General features: G+C 44.0%; 1 protein-coding gene across 2 annotated transcripts; it reads right to left on the reverse strand.

The window, feature by feature from the left end:
• Positions 1 to 349: 349 nt before the first annotated feature.
• On the reverse strand, positions 350 to 21,899 carry CHRNB4 (cholinergic receptor nicotinic beta 4 subunit). 2 transcript variants are annotated; one of them, XM_072628623.1, is made up of 7 exons: positions 21,698 to 21,899; positions 19,472 to 19,516; positions 15,040 to 15,188; positions 7,197 to 7,241; positions 6,350 to 6,459; positions 4,426 to 5,389; positions 350 to 1,057 (listed from the first exon to the last, which is right to left on the reverse strand). In XM_072628623.1, exons 1-7 carry the CDS (start codon positions 21,753 to 21,755, stop codon positions 926 to 928), a joined length of 1,503 nt encoding a protein of 500 aa, XP_072484724.1. In that variant the 5' UTR covers positions 21,756 to 21,899; the 3' UTR covers positions 350 to 925. The 2 variants fall into 2 exon arrangements, with proteins under 2 accessions (XP_072484724.1, XP_072484726.1); XM_072628625.1 differs by lacking the exon at positions 19,472 to 19,516 and having other exon boundaries at positions 21,698 to 21,891.
• Between the last annotated feature and the right edge of the window lie 494 nt (positions 21,900 to 22,393).

Here is a 22,393-nt window from a genome sequence, read left to right on the forward strand (position 1 = left end):
AGTTTTCAATGTCTCTTCTTTTTAGGAAGATCTTCCTCATAGTGAAGCAAAACCTGCCTCTGTCCAATGACATTTTTGATAACAAGAGTTGATTGACAATAGCATAGGGCTGCCTGGTGAAGTAATGAGCTCCCCATGGTGGGAGGTTTTCATGCTAAATTGAGATGACTTCCTAGTAGGGAGGCTATAAAGGAGTTGCCCTGGACTGTAGGAAGGAACGTGGACGAACTGACCTCTGGGGCATTCTGGCCCTGCAATTCAGCCATCCTAATTCCATAGCCCAACTCCCAAGATCCCCTCTACCCAAGCAACCAGATTTTATTGAATCCAACAATAGATGAAAGAAACATTCACTGTTGGTATGTTTATTTGGTTTCCACTAATAAGACTCTCAACAAAAAGGCTTAAGACCAGGTATTTCATACACCTTTGTTTCTGTCACTATTCAAAGCAACTTTTGAATAGCAAATGAGTAAAAACCAGAGGGAAGAAATATATTTAGTAATTGTTTCTTATGAAACAGTAGGGGTACAGATCTAGGGGGAGGGGAAGGTTAGAAAACATAGTAGAAAGGGGGGGAGGTATCTTCAACTTCCTGTCCTTTTGAATTCAGTTGCAAATGTCAGACCCACTGGGCATGTGGCAGACACAGAGACCCTCAGCACACTCTGTAAGGTGCACACTTTGTTTTAACAGATGAAAGGGGTTCTCTCTCTCTCTCTCTCTCTCTCTCTCTCTCTCTCTCTCTCTCTCTCTCTCTCTCTCTCTCCCTGCCTCTCCTCTATCTCTTTCTCTTTTTCTCTCCACTCTCTGAAAAGACAGAAATGACATCACCTTCTAAGAGACCCCAGCCCTTACTGGACAGAACTCCTTCTGGTGGATGTAGTCTGTAGGGGGAGGTGGGGTATCAGGGTGGTCAAGAACCCTAGGGTGGAGAGTAGTTTTGAAAGAGAGGGGGCAGGAATAAGCCAGCAGTCCCCAGGACACAGACGAATATAAATATCCAGAGAAAGAGCCTGTCCACTACCATAGCCACGTATTTCCAGTCTTCGATGACCTGGAAAAGGAAGCATGAAATGAGATGGGAGAAAGGGAGAGAAAAAAAGGTTGTTAGAGGGATTAAACAATTTGATAGTGATCAGAGTGTTTTCTTACTAAAACATTCAAATGTATATTACTAATTAATGTATATTAAAATGCTCTGCATACAGTAAAATAGTATGGAATTATCAGTTATGATGATAATGATGATTAATTATTAGCAGTAGCCACAACATAAATCTTTCCAGAGTTGACTTTTAGAGTGTAATCTTGCAGGTAGGAATGATTTTATTCATTGTACTTGTACCCCCAGTGTCTAGCACAATCCTGGGCACATAGCAGGCACTTACTTAATCAACACTTACCATCTGATCAATTGTCATTTATTTAATGACCATGAGGAGATTTTGGAAAGAGCATCTTAATGCTAAGTTTGGAACCAGGATGTCTGGGTTTGAGTCTTGGCGCTGATCCTTTATTAGTGCATAGATTTGGATAAGTCAGTGAGGTAATGTAATAAGGGGGGCAATAGTTCTAGAAGCTGGGGTCCTGGGTTTGAATCCTGCTTCTATGCCTACCTGCATGCCCGTGGGTAATCTACTTCCATTCTCTGGGCCTAAGTTTCCTCAACTGTAAAATGAGGGGTTTAGATTAGATGATCTCCAATGTCCCTTCTAGTTTGAGAGGTCTAGAGTCAAACAATCTCTTATTTCTATATAACAATAATTTCTTCTCAGTCTGCGGCAAGGATATGGCTGATATTGCAGGTCTTTCTGACGGTGTAATATGAGGCCTCTCGAGTTATTATTATAGTAAATGCTTAATAAATCTCTATCGAATGAAGGGAGGAATCAATCAGTGGATAGAAAATGTCACTATCAGATAGAAAGGTCAGTCCATGTAAAATAAAAATGTTCTGAGTTAAAAAAAATGAGTCACACTGGTATCCAGAAAGCACTCCTTTCTTTGGGCCCTTTGCCCTCTGTATTGGCTCCCTCTGCCATTCATCTGAAATCTCAGAATTAGCCAAGTCCAGAAGGAAGATTTCAGACCTGAACAGCTAAAGGTATCCACAGGGACCATAAAACCCTGCATTCCTTCTGCAAGGCACCTAGAAATTATAATGCTCAGTTTATTTTCTAGGCCAACACTGTAAACAGGAATAGCTGCTATTTCTTATACTTATACAAACATACACACATGTGCATGCACACACGAACACATACATATATGCATGTGCATGCACACATGAACGTGTGCACACATGCCCAAATGCACACATGCATACTATTCTGTCTGAATTATTTTCTTAAATGTCTCCCCATTTGGAGATATTCCTGGGATTAATGAACATCTCTGGACTCCCTGAGAACACTTTCCCCCTATACTTTGGGGAAAAGTTAGCTTAGAATAACAGAATCATAGATCTAGAAGCTAGAAGAGACCTCAGAGGTCACATGGCCCAACCTCCTAATTTCACAGGTAGGGAAACTGAGGCCTGGCAGGGTTTCATAATAATAGCAGTGGCTTAGTATTTATATAAGTTTACAAATATTATCTCATTTTATCCTCACAACAGTTCTGGGAAGTAGATGGCGATTATTTCCCCCATTTTACAGATGAGAAGGTCTATGACTTAATGAAGCTCACACAGCTAGTAAGTAGCAGGGTTGTTCTGACTTCAGGCTTAGAGCCTGATCCATTGTATTGCCTAGTTTAGCTACTTCTAGCCATCTGCCCAAAACACCCAGGTTGTTAGTCAGGATTCAACTCCAGGTCCCTTGATTTCCATTGTAACCCCATCTTCCTAATCACTGAATATTAGAACTAGGAAAGATCTCAGAACATAGAAGGTAAGGGCTGAAAAGGCCATTAGAACACAATGTCAGGGTCTAGGGAGGGGGACTTTGAATGTAGAATATCAGATGTAAGAAAAAAGTTAGAACAGAGAACAAAGAAAGTCAGCTGAAAAAGATGTTACCACATAAAACATCAGAACTGGGAGTGGCCTTAGAACATGGAATGTCAGAGCTGGGAGGGTTCTTAGAACAGGGGATGTCAGAGCCTCAGTTTCCTCAATAAAATAAAAGAACTGAACTACATGAGAAGGTCCCATCCAACTTGAAATATTATGAACCTATGAATCTCCTCACTTTATAGATTGGAATACTGAGGTCCCAAGACTAGAAATGATTTGTCACAGGTTAACTGAGTAACAGAGAGGGACTAGGACCTAGACCTTCTGTCTCTCAAGCTCAGTGCTCTAGAGTTTAAAATTCCACAGGCATTCCGTGGTTCCCATCTGTCAATTGCTGCTATTTTATTTACCCCAAAATAAAATGTTTGTCTTAGTAACTTTTACCCTCTCTTCTCTTTATGCTTCCTAGTCTTGACTGTAAACGACTGTAAAGCTGTAAACGACATCAGGTCTGCAGGCCAGTAACTACCCTCAGTGTCAGAGTTGTAACTAGGACTGAGTGACTGGGGCTTCGATTCAACATGTCAAATGTGAAGGGAGCAAAGGAGATGCTTGCTCCCCAAAGTGATCTTCCCCCAGGCTGCTCCAACCACTCTTCTGGGTCTCATGTGCTAACCTTTCATCCCTCCCTCCATCCTCCCTATGGCCAACTGAATCTGGCCTGGTGTGAGCATTCCTATTTACAACTCTGCATGGTATCGTGTGAACAGATCTGACTGAATGTTGGCAGAGACAATGGTTAGCATCTATAATGTGGAAAACGATGGACCCTACTATGCCATGGACCTGTTTTCAGGAGGCAGCAAATTAGAGCCTGCTGTGTGTGCTCAGGCTAATTAAGTTTCCAATTAGATTGCAGACATCTGGAACAAGTTCCCGTTCAGAAGACTCGGTGGGGCTGCCCCATCTTTCTCCACACTAAGTTATTTTTGGTTCTCATGAATTTCTGTTTGACAGCACTGAATTCAAAGTGGTGTGTGTGTGTGTGTGTGTGTGTGTGTGTGTGTGTGTATGTGTGCGCGCGTGCACTATTTATATACAGTAGAGATCACAGATAGAAGGACAGTATTGAAGGAAAAAGACACAAGCTAGAGTTACTTAGGGAGGCAGGCTGCCGTAGTGAAAAGCATACTGAGTTTAGAGTCAAAGGATCTGGCTTCAAATCCCCACTTTGCTATTACTTGTGTGACCTTGTGCAGGTCACTCTTCTCTGCCTCAGTTTCCTCATCTGTAAAATGAGAGGGTTGGACTCCATGGCCTCTGAGGCCCCTTCTAGCTCTAGGATCTATGTGCCAGATAAGCTAGTGTGAGCAACTGAGTCCAACAGTGACTTTGGGAAGGTCCAGGAAAGAGATGTGATGACCCCCTCACCCTCCATTTCTTTCTCTGGGAGTGAGCTGACTTACACATTGGTCGCTGTCATCACTTTTCATGTGGTCTGCTATGAAGCTCACACCGTCAATGGCTTCCTGCACTTCCGGCTGATACCTCTTGGAGGACCTGAAGCGGAAATCCTTCTGGCCCCCTGAGCTGTCAGCAGCAGCTGCCATCTTTGGGGGCGAGGTGGGATTCACAAAGTACATGGAATTCCTGTAGAGGTTTCCTGTGCTGGCATGGTGGGGGGATTCGGACCTGTTCCTCCGGCGTTGGTCAAACTGGGGCCTGCTGGGGTTATTCTCTGGGCGTTTCATGAACAAAAAAGTGGGCAACCTCTCAAGGAAAAGTAGCTTGACCCAGGGGGCCATTGTGTGAGTGCTGGGGGAGCGGTGGTGCACATTGAGGACACATACACTGGTGACGATGGAGAATGTCACTAACACCATAGTGAACATGAGGTACTTGCCAATGAGTGGGACATCCAGGGAGGTTGGGGGGACGATTTTGGAAATCAGTAAGAGGAAGACAGTTAGGGCTAGCAGGACTGAGATGCACAGTGTCATCTTCTCACCACAGTCCGAGGGTAGGTAAAACACCAGAATAGCGAGGGATGTGATAAGCACACAGGGAATGATGAGATTGATGGTATAAAAAAGGGGCTTCCTCTTAATGATAAAATCATAAGTCACATCCACATAGCTGGGGTCCAAGGGGTTGACTGTCCTTCGTCCTGGGAGTTCGATAATGTCCCATTCTCCGCTAGGGGTGAAGTCGTCCATGCTGGCAGTGGGCGTCTTGAGGACCATGTCAATTTCAGTGTGGTCATAGGTCCAGGATCGGAATTTGAGTGTACAGTTTTGTTGATCAAAGGGAAAATGCTTCACTTCAATCTTGCAGGCGCTCTTATAGATGGCTGGGGGCAACCAGAAAATGCTGCCATTGGAGGACACCACAGCATTGGCGTACACAGAGACTTCATAGGTACCATCGGCACTGAGGAGAATGCAGGGGAGCAAAAGAAAAGGGAAGATGGGTGAGCAAGAGCAAGGAACTTGACGTGTCCCAAACATAACTCATTCTATTTCCCACCCCTCCTTCACCCCTTCTTTATGCTTGCATCCCAGGGCCTAGCACAATACATGGCACTGATCTGGTCAATACCTTGCCAGTGGATTGATTGCTATTTGTTTAATGACCAAGGAGAACTTTAGGAAAGAGAACTTCAGTATGAGATTTGGAACCAGGAGATCTGGGTTCTAGTCCTGTCTCTGCCACTAATTAGCATGTTTATTTGTGTGATGAAATAGGAATGTACTAATAATCTCAACACTTCTGTCTAGGTAACCCCCATTCTGGTTATCTGATTTTGTAAAAAAAAGTCATAGCTATGCATAAAAGATGAGCTAGCCCTCCACTCGTGCCCATGCTTCAAGTCCCCACCATCCACATCAGTTGCCAGGTCCTACCAATTTCACCACATTTCTTGATTCTCTCTTGTTCTTATACCCACCCAGCTGCCACCCTAATTCAGGCCCTCATCACCTCTTGCCTGGTCTGTTGGAATGGCCTGCATCCAGCCTCTTCCCTCTCCAATCCATTCACCTTCCAGCCTCAATTTTCTCAAATTAGGGACTTAGATTTAATGATCCCCAAGACTCCTTTATAAAGACCATGCATTTAATGGGAATATCAACAATTTGAAAGTAAGACTGGAGCCAGAAGATGTCCCAGCTAAGAGAGACCTTAGGCTGTAGAGTGTCAGAGATGGGAGGGATCTTAGAACTGAGAATTCTCTGAGCCAGAAGCGGCTCGGCCAGTCTGGGAGGTGGTGATTCCAGTCTGCTCTAGCACAGATGAGGCCCTTGGCATAGAACTGCTGTCATGGGCTCTGGCCAAGCAGTGACTCCCCTTCCCAGTCTTGCTTTGGGGCCCTGCCCTGGCTCTCTCACTCACTTGTTGTAAAGCACAATGTCTGGGAGCCAGATGCGCTTTGAGGGGATCCTGAGGATGTTTACGCCTTCGTACTGTGATGAGTTCCAAGCCAGGCGATAGTCTGTCCACTCCTGGAGATGGGTGTGGGGAGGAGGGCAAGATGGAATGAATATTTAGACTGGGTCACAGAATTATAGAATGTCAGAGCTTAAAGGGAGCCCATCTAGTCTAGGGATTCCTTGGTTTCATGGTGCTCTGGGGGAAACCTATGGACCCCTTCTCAGAATCATGTTTTTAAATGCATCAAATAAAATACTGAGAATGACACAGGAAACCCATTATAGTGAAATACAGTTACTAGAATACTTTTTGAAAAATAAGTTTATGGACCTCAGCTTAAGCAATGCTAGCCCCATTCTCATCTCTTTTACAGATGAACAAACTTTAACAGACTCAGAGGAAAACATGATCCATCAGTGTCCTGGTTGGATTACAAGATGGGAACCTGAGACTCAAAGAGAGAAAGCTGCAGAACACCCACCTGTCCAGTCTTTGCTCCCTACATGAGGAAGTAGGACAGTGGAAATGGAGTCATTCTAGAGACAGCAGTAATTAACAGGCTTGGGGAGAGAGAACAAGCCTAGGCAACAGGATAAGGGAGAAAGGCCATGGTCCAAAGAACTAAACAGAAAGTTGGATTGAAGTTCAAAACTGGACTTTGACACTTAGGGACTTAGGGAGTCAGGAACAGAAAGGTCCAAAGCTGGGGGGAGGGCACAAATTGGGTTTGTTAGACTACAGTCTTCCTGGCAGCCCATGGGCCATGGCCTCTGCTTGCTCAAGGATGCCAAAGCCCTGGCTCACGTACCTGTTTGAGCCAGATGTTGGTGGTCATGATCTGCTCCCGTTCATTCTAAAGAAGGAAAAGTGCTGTCAGGATCATCTTGGCTCAAACTGCCTTAGCTACTTTGTCTGGATCTATGCTTTGTGCCATTATATTATGCCTTGTACCAAGTTTGTGTACATGTGATGTCTTTCCTATTAAGGGCACAAACTCCACAAGCCATCATTTTTCCATCTTTATGGCCCCAGCACAGAAGACGGGCTGGCAAATAGAATGCTTTTAATCAATGTTTGTTGAATTAAATAGACTTGAATTGGGTCCATTGGCTAGGATTTAGCATGGCATACTACCAAGAACTCTGGGGTTGGAGTCAAAGGACTTATGGTGAAATCTTGGCTTCTCTTTGGGTGACCTTGGATAAATTACTTGGTCTTTTTCAGCTTGTTTCTTCACATGTAAAACGTAGGGATTAGCCTAGATCATCTCCTTAAGATTTTTTCTAGTTATAAGTCTGATTCTATGATCCTATTCTTCTTGGGAATATAAAGGATTCCTCCTTCTTTGTGCTTAGGGAAAAGGAAGTTAGCTTCAAGCCAACTACCAGGGTAGGATGTCCTTCAATATGGCGTAATAAGAAGAGGGCTGGCTGGATTTTTCTAATCCTGGTACTGTCATTTAAGTCACTTTACTTCTCTGAGACAATTTCTCTTGCTGAATTTTGAATGTGACAGACTATTATATACTAGTGAGGTATGGATACCAGGACTATTGCAGAATTTTAAGACAAACATAATTTATCTGAGCATAGATAGAAGATAAGAATTTGATTAGTGACCATAAGCTAAGGTGGAGTCGTTTAAAGAGAGGGCCAAAAGTCTGAACCTAGAAAGATGAGAGAAAGTAGGAAGGAGGAAAAAGACAGATTTCACAAGTAAATCATTTAAGTTCGAAGTTGGAAGTGACAGACATTACAGTTGCTATTAACGAATACAGAAGAGCAGAGGAACAGATTGGAATCAGGGAATCAAAGGAGATATTCAGTGGGATAAATTAGTTTGGCTGAGGTATCATGCACAGTAAGGTATTAGTCAAGCAAAGCTTGGACCAATTCAAGTTAGATATGGAAGACTCAATTTACCACAGAAGCTACATCATTAAAGAACTTTCATTGACAGTTCCTCAGAAAGGAAAAGGAAACCAAATTGTGAATTTTCCTGAGTATGTGTATCTGCCAGCCTACCCTTTAAAATAGTTTTTGAGTGAATCAGTAAGAGTTTGACTGAGGTTTATGTGTGAATTATGATGTATTTATTATTCGTGGATTTGCTTTAATAGATAAGTGCTTGTTATACTATCATTTTAAATTATTACTATTATTTCTTTAGCTTTATTGTTCAGTATCAATGATCCTGTTTAAAGTCTAAAAGGCATACTATTATGAGTAACTGATGTATAAATATGAATGTATCAGTGACTTGCCCAAGGTCACACTGACAGACAGGGGCAGAGCTAGGGGCAGAGCCAGCATTCAAGGTCCCAAGACCAGGGTTCTTTCCCTCCAAACTCTAAACATTACCATTCTTGAGTGTGACCTTTATTACTTAGGATCCTAAAGGCCATCTAGTAGGATATCCTCACTTCCCAGATAAGGAAACTGAGACTGAGTGCTAATAAGTGACTTGTCTGTGGTCACCCAAGTAGTAAGATAGGATTTGAACTTATGTCCTCTGACTCTTCGACTCTTCTACCATTCCATGCTATCTCCTTTCCTTGCATCAAAATGATTTCTTTGGGAACACATCTGCAAAGTTATAACAGAACTCAAAGAGAAAATGTGACAGCCTTCAGGTACTCATTTCACACATGAGGATTCAGGAAGTCCAGCCAGAGAAAGTGAATTTGGAGGCAGCTTTTTCTGCCCTTGAACTCTTCCAGAAACCCAGCTGACTGTAGCTCACTGGAGATGATGGCCAAAGGCCTTGGGCTATGCTTTGGCCCTACTGTGGGTGCCTCCCTTAAGCCAATCAGGCCAATCAGGGCAGCATCTGCAGCCTTCTGCCCCCGAGTCAAACAAGCCTTAAGCTGAAGCCTTTAGTAGGGATGCAGGGAGCCCAAGCACCAGCCCTGACTGGTCAACCCCTCAGCTCATCCCTAATAAGATTTAATTGATTCAGCAAACTAGGTATTGATTGAGAGGGAAGCCAACTGCCTGTTGTTTTTCTCCAGGATTCACTCAATTCACTGCCCCTTTAGTGATCTGTGATGCATCCTGAGCTTTCTGGGACTCACTGGCAGAAGCCAGAGACACCATCAGTCTTCGCTCCAGCTATTGCCCAGAGCTGGCCCCAGGCTGTGCCAGCCTGTTCCAAACCCTGTGGGGGGAGGCTGCCTGAACTGTGTGAAGCAAGGAGCACAGCTGGAGGGGATTTTAGAATTCATCCAGCTCATCCGTTTTATTTTCTGATGGGGAAACACAAAAGGAGCATAAAATCAGCATTCAGTAACAGTGTCTAACATTTTAAAAGTCCTTTAAGGTTTGTACACTAGCTTGGTGGTGAAATGGACAGAGCCTTGGGTCTAGAGTTGGGAAGTCCTGAATTCAGATCCAGCCTTGTATACTTAGTAGCTGTGTGACCCTGGACAAGTCACATCCCCACATCCCAGTTTGCCTCAGTTTCCTCATTTGTAAAATGAGCTGGAGAAGGAAATGGCAAACCACTCTAGTATCTCTGCCAAGAAAACCCCAAATGGGGTCACTAAGAGTCAGATGCAATTGAAATGACTGAACAACAACAACATTAAGGCTTGCAGAGAGTACTTTTCTCTCTATTATCTCACTTGGTCCCTTCAACAATAACAATAAGAAGTACCTTCTGCACAGGACTTTAAGTTTTGCAAAGCGTTTTACATAATGATCTCATTTGGTCTTCACCACAATCCTGTGATGGAGGGGCTATGTTTATTCCCATTTGACGGAGGAAGAAACTGAGACTGAGACCACACAGCTGCATTTGGTAGAGGTACCATTTTGAACAGATCCTCCTGACTCCATGTCCATCATTCTATCCACTGTGGGTGGTTGGTTGATTCTTGTCCTTGCTTCTTGAAGAGGACCAAAATGACATCACCATGATAAAGTGAACTTTCAGTGTATCCGATTGTGGCTGATCAGATTAATACAAACTCAGAATGCTCTACCACAGGTTGGGCACAGATAGTCTGTATGAATTTTTGGGGTGAATATCCCAGATTTGTGCCTCCTGTGTTTACTTTGTGCTGTTTCAATTCTGCTTTGCTCATAGGGCACAGCATCTTTTCTTATGTGGGCATGCCATGCTGAGTGGTCCTGTGTCAGTGTCTCCCATGTTGCACAGTCAAATCCAAAGTTCTTGAGAGAGACCTTGAGAGTGTCCTTGAATCACCTCTCCTGATTACCATGTGATCACTTGCCCCATGTGAGTTCTCCATAAAATAGTCTTTTTGGCAAGTATATTTTGCATTCAAACAATGTGGCCAGCCCATTGGAGTTGCGCTCCTTGAAGCATAGTTTGAATGCTTGGCAGTTCAGCTTGAGCAAGGACTTCAGTGTCTGATACTTTATCCTTCCAGGTGATCCTCAGAATCTTCCAAAGATAGTTCAAATGGAAGTGATTCAGTTTCCTGGCATGGTGCTGGTAGATTGTCCATGTTTTGCAGCATAATGGCTCTGTAGACCTTTAGTCTGGTAATCAGTCTGATGCCTCTTCTCTTCCAAACTTTTCTTCAGAGTCTCTCAAACACTGAGCTAGCTCTGGCAATGTGTGCATCAACCTCATTGTCAATGTGTACATCCCTGAAAAGTACACTACCAAGGTAGGTGAACTTATCCACAGCATTCAAAATTTCTCCATTTGTTGTAACTGATGGTTCCACATGTAGTTGGTATGGTGGTGGCTGATGGAGCACCTGTGTTTCTTGGTATTAATTATTAGGCCAAAATTAGCACAGGCAGCAGAGAATTGATCCATACTTTGTTGCATCTCAGCTTCAGAGTCTGCATCGAGGGCACAATCTTCTGCAAACAGAAAATCATGCACCAACACTCTCTTTACTTTGCTCTTGGCTTGTAGCCTTTACAAATTGAAGAACTTACCATTAGTACAGTAGTTGACCTTGATGCCATGTTCATCCTCATTGAAAGCATTTGACAACATGGCTGAAAACATCATGCTAAAAAGCATGGGAGCAAGCACACAGCCCTGTTTCACTCCATTAGTGACTGGGAAGGCATGAGAGCATTGTCCATTATCCAGAACCTGGGCAAACATGCCATCATGAAACTGACGTACAATATTGATGAATTTTTCTGGGCAACCTATCCATTATATGTACCACCTAACTGCTTCAGGTAGAGAAGAAGCTCTTCCAGATCTCCCTATTTCCTCAAGGCCAAGAACCAGCTTTTGTTTTAGTCTATGTATCTCTAGTATCTACCAGGTACCTGGCACAAAGTTGGCCCCTTTACACATATTTGCGTTAAGTGACTTGCCCAGGGTCACACCTCATCATATAACTAAGTATCAGAGTTGAAACCAAAAGGTTATCATGTCAGTTTTATAGAGGAAGACATTAAGACTCATCTGATCTTATCATGTGTGTGTATGTGGGGGGGAACTCGATGTCAGAGCTGAGATGCAAACCCAAGGCTCCTGGCTCAGACTCCAATGTCTGGGATAGTGTTTTTCACTGGTGGACCATTCTGCTAAAGGGACTGAGCTCCATGATGGGAAGATAGAGAGGGAAACTGAGGCAGAGGGAGAAGGCTAAGTGGGATCTCAGTAACAAAAACAAAGCAGCTCCAGCAACCCATTGCTCCAGGAAGACTTCCTCTGGAGTAAGACCTCCACTAGACAGGGTTGTTGGAAGGGCCATGGAGACAGCGAGTCTAAATCAAAGAAAGCTACATAGCACAAGAAAGAGGGTGGACTAGCTTTGCTGTGTCCACTTGTGTGACCTTGGGCAAGTCACTTCACCTCTGTTTGGATTCTCAGGGGAGTGGATTAGAGATCTCTCTAAAGTCTCTCCCAGATCTAAATTTAGGGTCCGGTAATCCCATCATTCCCCTGTGTTGTGTGTGAACCTGGGAAGTCATGGCCTCATGGTCCTGAACTCTTCCACCCTCCCAGGCTACCTCCCTTGCTTGTGTGAAAATGATTCCTTTGGGAACACATCTCCACAATTACAATATAAGACTATAATGTTTATAATTATTTATAATTTATATTATAATATAATAATAAAGGATTCCAAGGGAAAATGTGACTCTGCATCCACGTATTCCCTTGACACACAAGGGTGTATAAATGTTGGGAGCTGCTCAAGATCTTAAGAGCAATGAAAGCCAGCCTATGCAATGGTGACTGAGTCACCAAGTCAGTAACAGCTGCGTCCCTGAGCACTCTTCTCTATTCTCTCTGGCATATTAGGATCAGATTTCTAAGATCACAGGGAGCCATAAGTGAATGTTGCTGCTATTTGACCAGTTAGATCGGGGCTCCTTAACTTGGTGTCCATGGATGGATTTCGGCGGGGGGGGTGGGGTGGGGGGTGGGGTGTCTGTGAATTTGAATGGAAAAAAACCCCACAACTTTATTGCAATAAAATTGGATTCTTTTTGTAATCCTATGTATTGTATTTTGTGCATTTAAAAATCACATTTTGGGAAAGGGTCCAGAGGTTGCACTGGACTGCCCAAGAGGTCCAGGACATGAGAAAGGTGATAGAACTTTGGGATAGAAGCATTTTAGCATAGTGGATAGCACACTGACCTGGAAATCTGGATACCTAGATTCAAATTCCCCTTCAAACATTTAATTATCTTTGTAGTCAAAAGCAAGTCTATTAGTTTTTCAGAGACTGTTCTCTCATCTGTAAATGGGAATAATAATAACATGCTTTCTTCACAAGGTTTTTATGAAGGGAATATTTAACAGATCTTAAAGAACTATACAATGGGAAAAGTCAATGTTGAAAGGATTGGGGAAAAGCAGGAATAATGCTGCACTGTTGGTGGTGCTGTGTGAATTGGCACAATTATTCTGGAAAGCAATTTGGGATGATGCAAAGAAAGTGATTAAAATGTCCATCCTCTTTGACTCAGAGATTCCACCACTAGACACATACCCAAGGAGGTTATTGACCAGGAAGGTATCGTCGACATCAAAATATTTATAGTGGTACTTTTTTGAGGTAGCAAAAAACTGGGAACAAAGTAGTGGTCATCAGTTGGGGAATGACTAATCAGATTATGATCCTTGGATGTAATGGAGTATTATTACTGTGCTGTAAGAAATGATATGTGTGATAGATACAGAAAAGCATGGAAAAATCTATATCAGCTGATGCAGAGTGAAGAAGACAGAGCCAAGAAAACAATATACACAGTGGAAATGGGAAGAACAACCAGGTAAACAAAATCAAAAGTGAAAGTAACCAAATCATGAAGATCAGATGGGATTTGAATGAAGAGATATGAGAAGACTCCTCTCTAAGAGAATATTGGACTAGTAACAGCGACATTGTAACAAGAATCAGCTGTGAAAGACTTGGCTGCTCTGATCAATATGACAATCCATGACAATTCCAAAGGACTCATGATGAAAAATGCTGTCTACCTCCAGAGAGAGAAGTGATGAACTCTGACTGTCCATCAAAGCATATTTTTTCGCTTTATTTTTCTTGCCTTTTTTTTGGCAACACAGCTAACATGAAAATGTTTTCCATGACTTCATATGTATAATGAATATTGTATTTCTTGTAGTAGGGGAGGGGTAGAAGGAGGGAAAGAATTTAGAACTGAAAATAAAAAACTTAAATAAAATAATAACAATTTTTTAATAAGACATCTCCTTCACTCCTTTGCAGAAGGAAGGGGGTCAGGAGGTATGGAACATTGTATATAATGCCAGCTTTTTTCTATGGGGTGATTGGTTTTGCAGAATTTATTTTTCCTTCTTTCTCTTTTTAAACAAAAATTTAGTTACAAGAGATGGCTCTCTGGGAGGAGGATGGGTAGGCAATGTAAAAACATAAGAGATCAAGAAAATCTGTTGAAAATTTTTAAAAAGGGGGAAAGAACTATACGAATGAGTGTTATTATTAGACCAACCATAACCTCATTGTCAGCTAGACAGTCAACGAGCATTTATGAAGTACCTACTATGTGCCAGGTACTATTCTAAGCGCTGAGCAGAGAATAAGAATGTACATGTGAGATAAAGCAACTCAAGGTCATTTGATGCATAAGGTGGTGTCTGTATCCTCAGGGACCTTCCCTTTTGAGTAGTTGAAAAAACCTTCCTCTAGACAGAGTAACTAGTAAGTCATGCCTTGTGTGTGCCCCCTGGATATCTTGTGATGCCTTCTCTAGATGGGAGAGTTGCCAAGAGTCCCAGGACAGAAGACTGGTCTTTGAGAGACTAGAACCCCAGGTTCAATTTGCTGCATGCCTAAGTTAACATTTCTAAGATCATTACTTTAACTCCAGGGTGTGCCCAGTGACTGCTCTGGAAATCTTGTCATTTCTCATTTTGCAGATAAAAAGGAAACCAAAGCCCAGACAGGTGGAATAATTTTCCCAAGGTCACACAGCTAATTAGTACCAGATCTTGGACTAGGTTCCCCAGTATGTGCTCCCTACTCAACATTTCCCAGGCCTAGTAGCTCTAGGAAAATTCCTAAGAAGACCCTCCTTCGGTTGGATTCATGACCTGTTGTAGAGGGCTAACAAAACCTTCCTCTGCCCACCTCCACTCCTGGCTGCTAAAAGCCTGCCATCCTTAAATGCAAACAAGAGACACAATGGCCTGAGTAACCTTCAGAGACTTACCACACTTATGAGCTGGGCCAGGATGACTTGCAGCTTGATAGACACGAGCTGGGAAAAGTTGGCGGCTGGGCGAATTAAGTTATTGTACCTAGTCTTGTTCAGAAGAAAGTCCATTAACTTCTCTTCCGCATTAGCCATTTTGCAGTTCCCTGGAAAATGGTACATAATTATATCCCATGACCAAAGGCAATGTCGATTGGGCCTGCGATCAAGGGACTTTAAAGATTGCAAAATTTGTACTCTCATCTCATCCTCATAGTGTTCCTGTGAGGTAGGTGCTGTTGTAATTTCCATTTTATAGAAGAGGAAATGGAGGCTCAGAGAGTCCTAGTCGATGGTAGAGCTGTAACTCCTTTTCTGTTAAGTCCAGGATTTCCCCTATACCCAGTAAGCTTCTGGAAAGCACAGTCTGCTTTTAAACTGTATTCTCCAGTCCCCAAGAGGTGCTCACAATCGATAGAAGTTGAATCAATGTAATTGGTTGGGTAGAGAGGCTGAGGCAGCTCCTACATACTAAAGCCTCCAAAGAGGGGTCTTTAGAACAAGAGTTGTCTTCAGTACTGTTAGCTAACAATTCTGTCCTTCAGGGAAAATGCCAAGCAGGTTTCCTCAAATCAAACTCATTTGTACAAGTACAAGGGGTACCAATACTATTAGCACACTTTAAATTTTAGTGCCCTGTGGTTCATTTAATTGTTTGTAATTCTTCTTTGCAACATGACTAATGTGAAAATATGTTTAAGGTGAATGTATTTGTAGAGCTGACATTGGATTGTATGCCGTCTTGGGGAGGGGGGAGGAAAGAGAAGGGGAGAAAATTTGGAACTCAAAACCTTGTGGAACTGAATATTGTAAACTAAAATTTAATTAATTAAAATATTTCAGTGCCCTGAGGCAAACCCCAAGTTGGCCTACACTAGTTATGGCCCTATCCCTTGGTGGGCACCCCTTGAAGTGGACACTAGATTAGTAGATCTGGAGGGGTGACCAAAACAAGCTGGTGCAGGGAGATATTTTCATCCTTTCCCATCTTTTTTCCAACTCACTGCCTATTTAGAACAGATATAATATTTATCAGCTCTTGAAGGAATCTTCCAAGTATTTTCTTACACTTGATGTCTCCATTCCTGATCAACTGACCCGAACAGAGGAGTCCTTGAGTCAGCCAGACTGCCTGGAGGTTCTGTTGACTGTGTGCAGAGCACCAGGCCCAGCTTGCCCTGAGAAGACCAAGCCTCTGTTTGGCTTGGGATGGGGGGTGGAGGGGTGGCATGGCCCTCGGGTGGGCAGACAATACCAAGTAGGAAGAACCATGGATTTGGAATGAGAAGACCTGTCCCATCATGAGTCTACCCTGCCCTACCTGTGGGACCTTGGGTAAATCACTACCTCTCTGAAACTCAGCTTTATCATCTATAAAATGCAGGAGTTTGGACTAGAAGATCTTTAACAGCTTTTTCAGCTCTAGGACTTCTAAAATCCTTCTTGGGATTCTTGGAGGCCACTTTTCCCACTGCTCAAATGTCATACCCAACTGCAATCCTTCTTGTAAGATTGAGGACTTGCCATGGCCTCCCTCACTGCCCTTGAAGCTCCACCGATATGCCCTCCAGATCCTTGGGCACTGCCTCTGACCTACTCAACACCTTGGTGGCCCCTGGGTCTTGCCATCTATTGAATCACTCAGATCTCTGGGCCTTTCCATTTGCTCTGCATGGGGCCCTCCTCCACATTATTATCTGTGAGAGGCTTGTTTTTACTACTTGTATCCCCAGTGCTTATCAAAATGCTGGGCACACAATAAGCACTTTAAGATGCATTTGTATTTATCAGACAGACAGATAGATAGATAGATAGATAGATAGATAGATAGATAGATAGATAGATAGATAGATAGATAGATGATAGATAGATAGATAGATGATAGATAGATAGATAGATAGATGATAGATAGATAGATAGATGATAGATAGATAGATAGATAGATGATAGATAGATAGATAGATAGATAGATAGATAGATAGATAGATAGATAGATAATTTATTAAGTTATCCCTTTGTGCCAGGCACTATGCCAAGTGATGGCAATACACATACAAGCCACAAAAAGACCCTACCCTTAAGGGAGCTTACATTTTAATGGGGGAAGACAACACCTAAAAGGAAATTGGAAAGGTGGGGGCAAGGGTCCCTATAGGAGAGTAAGGCTTCTGGGAGGAGGTGGAAAAGCCAAGAGAGTGAGGAATGGGGCCAGGGAACAAGTGAGCATGGTGAGAGTTCTTCATGAAATGTTGGTCCCAGCCAAGGACTCACCTCAGAAGAGAGGACCACAGAGTGGGGCCATAAACTCCTAGAGGGCGGGGATCCTCTAGCCCCCTGAACAGGATCCTGTATGTAGCTATTAAGTAGCAGCCCAAAGGTGATGAGTTTGACTGCATAGCTGCTGTGGCCCCTTCCACCTCCAAAATTCTGTGATCCTGTGGTCGAGTGGTAGAGAGTGAAAGGATGTTTCCGGGGGTCCTGTGCCGTGGCAGCCTCATGACTGTCTGCTTTGACCAGTGCTCAGTCACAGCTGCCTGGTCCCACATTTTCTTCTCTGTCAGACACAGAGGCAGGCTCCCCCCTTGCCTAGGTCTCATGGCAGACTTGACTTGGGCTGACCTAACCAGAACAGGTAGCTTTGCTATCAAGGATCCTCCCTAACAACATAGATTGGCCCTCTCCATGGCACTCATAGGGAAGAGTGACTTTCCTCTCCAATAGCTTTTGACTGATTTCTCTTGTGAGCATTGTGACTTGAGTAATGCTTCTGTTGGTTCTGCCAGTCTAACCCAGATGATAGAGCCCACCAGGAGACTCAGCAGAGGCATTACCCAAAGAGGGCTGGGCAGACAAATCTTTTGCATTACTGCTGTCCTTTGGGTCAAGAGAGACTTAGGTTGGAGTCCTGGCTCTGCTCTGTGACTGATTCATTTAACCTCTTGGAGCCTCAGTTTCCTCATCTGCAAAATGGAGATAATAAAAACCATAAAATGCCTCCTTTGCTGGGTTGTAGCGAAACTCAAATGTATAATAAAGCATTTTGCCAACATTAAATCTCTGTATAAATGCCAGCTCTTATTAATGTGCGTAAAGTACTTTGTAGACCTCAAAGCTTTATGTAAATGCCAGAGATTATTATTATCTACACCCCAAGCTCATGTGGGTCTAATTCCCAATCTGAAGACATCTTTCCATGTATGGCAGTTCCCAATCTTTGCAAGAACTTAGCAGAACCTTGTAGAGACAAGAGTTTAAGGGAGGTAGGCAGGTCCCCACTATGCACCCCAGGTTTTCTAGAGGAAAGTTTGGAAAATGAGAGCTTCTCAATAAGGGGAGGAAGAGCTCATAGGTTCTTATAACACTAGTGCAGAGCTTGACACATAGTAGGAGCTTAAAGAATGTTGAATTGAAATGTTGTTGAATTGAAGTGAGTGATTACTATTGGGTGGCACCCCAAGTTTATGAGGTGAAGAAACAAACACTCAGAGACTTGAGCTGGCAGAGGCTGTCACCCCTAGTTCCCTCATTTTTCAGGTGAGGAAACTGAGTCTTAGAGAGGAAATGATTTATCCAAGGTCCTATACAGGAACAGACCTGGAGTCTGAGCCAGGTTCTCTGAGTCTAAACCCAGGTTTTCTTTTTTTCTTTTCTAGGTATTCTGGGCTTGGATAATAACAGTTTTAATTATTGTGATTATAATGGCTAACATTTATACACTTTCAGGTTTTACACACATTGTCACCTTTGATCCTCACAACAATTTCATTGCTAGGTTCAGGGGGCTGGCACAGAACCAGCCAGACTGAATCTCCTCAGAAGGGTTGAGGGGATCTCTGAACCCCAAAAAGGATTCATTCTGTTCCCTTGCTGGTCTGATTCATACAAAGGACACCACTAGATGTCAGTAGTAACTAAAAAGAACTTGGGGGTTGTGGTTTAAAGTACCTGGAAGGGCATCTTTGATGTTAATCATTGATTAATCTTGGTTTCCCCTTTCATTTTGTGCTACTCAAAATGATCTTGGCCTTATAGCCTCCCAAGGCCAATCAGGCTTCCTCAGAGGCTTTCTTCAGTTAAGATCTTGGATCCAGGGCCATCCTGCATTTAGAGCTAGAAGAGAGGCCATCTACAACCCTACCCCATTTTACAGATGGGAAAACTGAGGCCCAAGGAGGTTAAGTGCCTTTTCCCTGGTCATCAGAGAGGCAGGATTTGAACCCAGGCCTTTCCATTCCAAAGTCAGCTCTTCTTACTGGATCTGCTTGATCCTCTCTGGTCCCAGAGGCCATAGGTCCAGTGGCTTCTGTGCCCTTTCCTCCTCCACCTATGCATTCAGGAGGAGATTTTTAAATGCAAACCAACCTTCTCCCCACTCCCCCACCAGGCTTACCTGTCTCATTCTGGAACCTGGCTTTAGCTCTGCATAAATTTCTCTCTGCAAAGAAAAGTAACAACTTCTTCTGGAATGGTAATAACAGTACTTTAAGGCTGACAGAGTGAGGTAGGATGTGCTAATCCCTCCTTTACAGGGAAAGGAAACTGAGTCAGGGAGAGAGGTGAAGGGAATTTTCCAAGATCCCACAAAGAGGGGAAGGCCATTAAACGGTCTAAAAGAGAGAATGTCATGGACAGAAGTAACCTTAGAACACAGGGCAGAATGTCAGAGCTGGAGAGATATTGGAGGTTACCTGGTCTGCACTCCTCGTGTGATGGAGAAGAAAGCAGACTCAAAGGGCTGTGACCTCATAGCCAATAACATTTTCAGACCAAGGCTGTGGAAGTTTTGATTGGGTCTTGATTGGATTCTGAATTGTCTCTACTCCTCCCCTTTCCATTCCCCCACTCCCAAAGGGTCCCAGAAGCAGATGCAGACAAACGACCCTCACTTTAGCAGATTTCCCAATGACTTCTAAGCTGATCCTGGGGGAGGATGGAAGAGAAGCTCTCCTGTCTGAAGACAACTCCCCCCCCCCCCCCCAACTCTGACATTCTCTGTTCTGAGGACCCGAGGACTTCCAAGATTCAGTGTTGGAATGGAGGTGCTTTCCCCAAAGGTTTTTCAGTAGGTGATTTTGTCTTCTCGCCTAGGGACAGACAGTTCATGGAAACCAGAGCTTTACAACTCCATTTCTTTTCTTTTCTTTCCTTTCACCAATGCCTACTTCAGAATGCTGTCTGTGCTTGACCCAGGACTCGAAAAAGAAAAACTAAGCTAATCAAGCTCTGACCAGAAAGGTTTGGCAAGGTCACCCCACCCCCATATCTAAAACACTCTCACTCATGGGGTGGGGGGGAGGGAGAATCTCAGCTCCCCACTGTAGCCTCCAAAGAGGCAGTGGGACAAGGAGGAGAGAGTCCTGGATACCATGAAGCCTGGGCTCCATTCCTGGATCTTACATTTATTAACTGAAGGACTGTGATTGAGTCAATTCACCTGCATTTCCTCTTCTGCCCTACAGAGAAAATAACAATTTCTATTGACCTCACAGAGTTGTGAAGGAAGTACTTTGTGTGTTGTAAACCTTGAAATGCTTTAGAAATAGAAGTTATTAAATTGCAAAGCCCAGCTCTAAGATTTACTAGCTGTGTGACCCTGGGCAAGTCCTCTCACCTCTGAGTTTCACAATATCTAGCACAGCAAGCAACCAATAAATCAGATTTTCTCTTTCTTTCTCCCTGTCTCTTCCTCCCTCCCTCTTTCTTTCCTCTCTCTCTTTCCCTTCTCTCCTGTCTCTCCCCTCTGCTCTCTCCTTCCTTTCTTACTCCTTCTCTCCTTCCCTTTCTCTCTCCCCTTTTCTTCTTCTCTCTCTTTTCCCCACCCCAGCCCCATAAGGAAATGATCTCATGGGGCCAGTGTAAAAAAAAGTGACTTATAAATATCAGGGTATGAGATTGTGAGTTACTGTTATCCTCACCCACAACATCAGGCGACATAGTAGTGGAGAAAGTGCTGAGCCTGAAATCAGGAAAACCTGGATTCTAATCCTGCCTCAGGCACTTAGTAACCGTGTGAACTCTAAGCAAATTGCTCCACCTGTCTCAGCCTCAGTTTCCTCATCTATAAAGTGGGAATGGTAACAGCTTCTATCTCCCAGGACGGCTGGGAATATCAAACAAGATCATGTTTGTAAAGTGCTATGTCAATGTGAGCTATTATTATTTATTCTATTATTATATTGTACACTATTATATTATTATAGTTATTATTAATGTTATTTCACTATTATTATTATTCAAGACTGAAAGAGCCCTTTGGAGACAGCCTGTGCCCCCAGCTCTCTGGAGCTGGTCTTTCTTCCAAGCTCTGTCTAGCTGGGTCTAGTGGGCATGGCTTCTCATGGGTGATGCACTCCTGGACACTCAGCGTCTCTTCCTCCCCACCTACTGTCCTCCCCACCTTCCGCTCCTCTCCCTCCCCCGCTCCCCACCCTCCTCCCTTTTAGGTTCTGGATAACTGTCCCAATGAATACTGGAAACTGTCCAGCTGCCATTCACCTTGACTCCAGCTCAGCCTGGCTCCCAGAGGGAGCTGGCACCTGGAGTCTGGAAGTTAGTACCCCACTTCCTAAGGTTCCCCTTCCCTCAGGTGGGACCAGTTCCCCCAAAAGTGACTCACCGTTGCAGAAGAGGGAAACCACAGTGAGGAGGAGGAAGAGCGTGGGTGCCTTCCTCATGGCAGGGGGAGCAGGGGAGGAGAGGCTGCTCCCTGGAACAGGCTGCTGGAGCTGGGGTGGCTACCCAAGCACGGGGTACACACTCTCCCTGAGCCTCGGAGGGATAAGATCAGCAGTTCCCCCAAAGCCGGCGGGCGGTAGGACACAGCTGAGTGGGCCGGCCAGCAGAGAGCCCAGCTGGCAGGAGAGCTCTGACCCCTCCCTCTTTTAGAAAGATGGGGCGGAGGAGATGTTCAGCTGCCCAGGGGAGCCTCAAGCATGTGTGAAATGAAGCAGAAAGACAGTATGGAGGAGAGGCACGGGGTAGGATGGGCACAAGGATGATTCATTCCATTAAAGGTCTCCCAGGGGCTTGTCCAACACTGGTAGGGATACGGGGAAGAGGCCAGAGGGGGCAAGGATGAAGAGTGAATGAGACCCTAGCCATTAGGGGCTCTGAGCCTGAGCTGATGCCTTCCTGGCCCACTGGGCTCAGCAGGCCCCAAGCTCTTAGGCCCCAAGGATCCCAGATGCCCATCTTAGAACTCTCCCCCAGCCCCAACTGAGTAATGGGGCAGGTGGCTGACCCAGTGGGCAAAACTGACCTTACCTAAAGAATTTAGACCTGGGAAGGGATATTTGAGAACCAATCCTTTCAA

Source organism: Notamacropus eugenii, chromosome 1 (assembly GCF_028372415.1).
Source record: "Notamacropus eugenii isolate mMacEug1 chromosome 1, mMacEug1.pri_v2, whole genome shotgun sequence".
In the NCBI taxonomy this organism is placed as follows: domain Eukaryota; kingdom Metazoa; phylum Chordata; class Mammalia; order Diprotodontia; family Macropodidae; genus Notamacropus; species Notamacropus eugenii.

What these genes read in the sequence shown, in the direction of transcription:
- CHRNB4 (XM_072628623.1), bottom strand. Translation starts at nt 21,755, where the DNA reads ATGAGGAAGGCACCCACGCTCTTCCTCCTCCTCACTGTGGTTTCCCTC. An exon ending in CCAACATCTGGCTCAAACAG is followed by an intron (nt 6,460 to 7,196) that starts GTACGTGAGCCA and finishes ACCCATCTCCAG; the next exon opens with GAGTGGACAGACTATCGCCT. An exon ending in GACATTGTGCTTTACAACAA is followed by an intron (nt 5,390 to 6,349) that starts GTGAGTGAGAGA and finishes CATTCTCCTCAG; the next exon opens with TGCCGATGGTACCTATGAAG.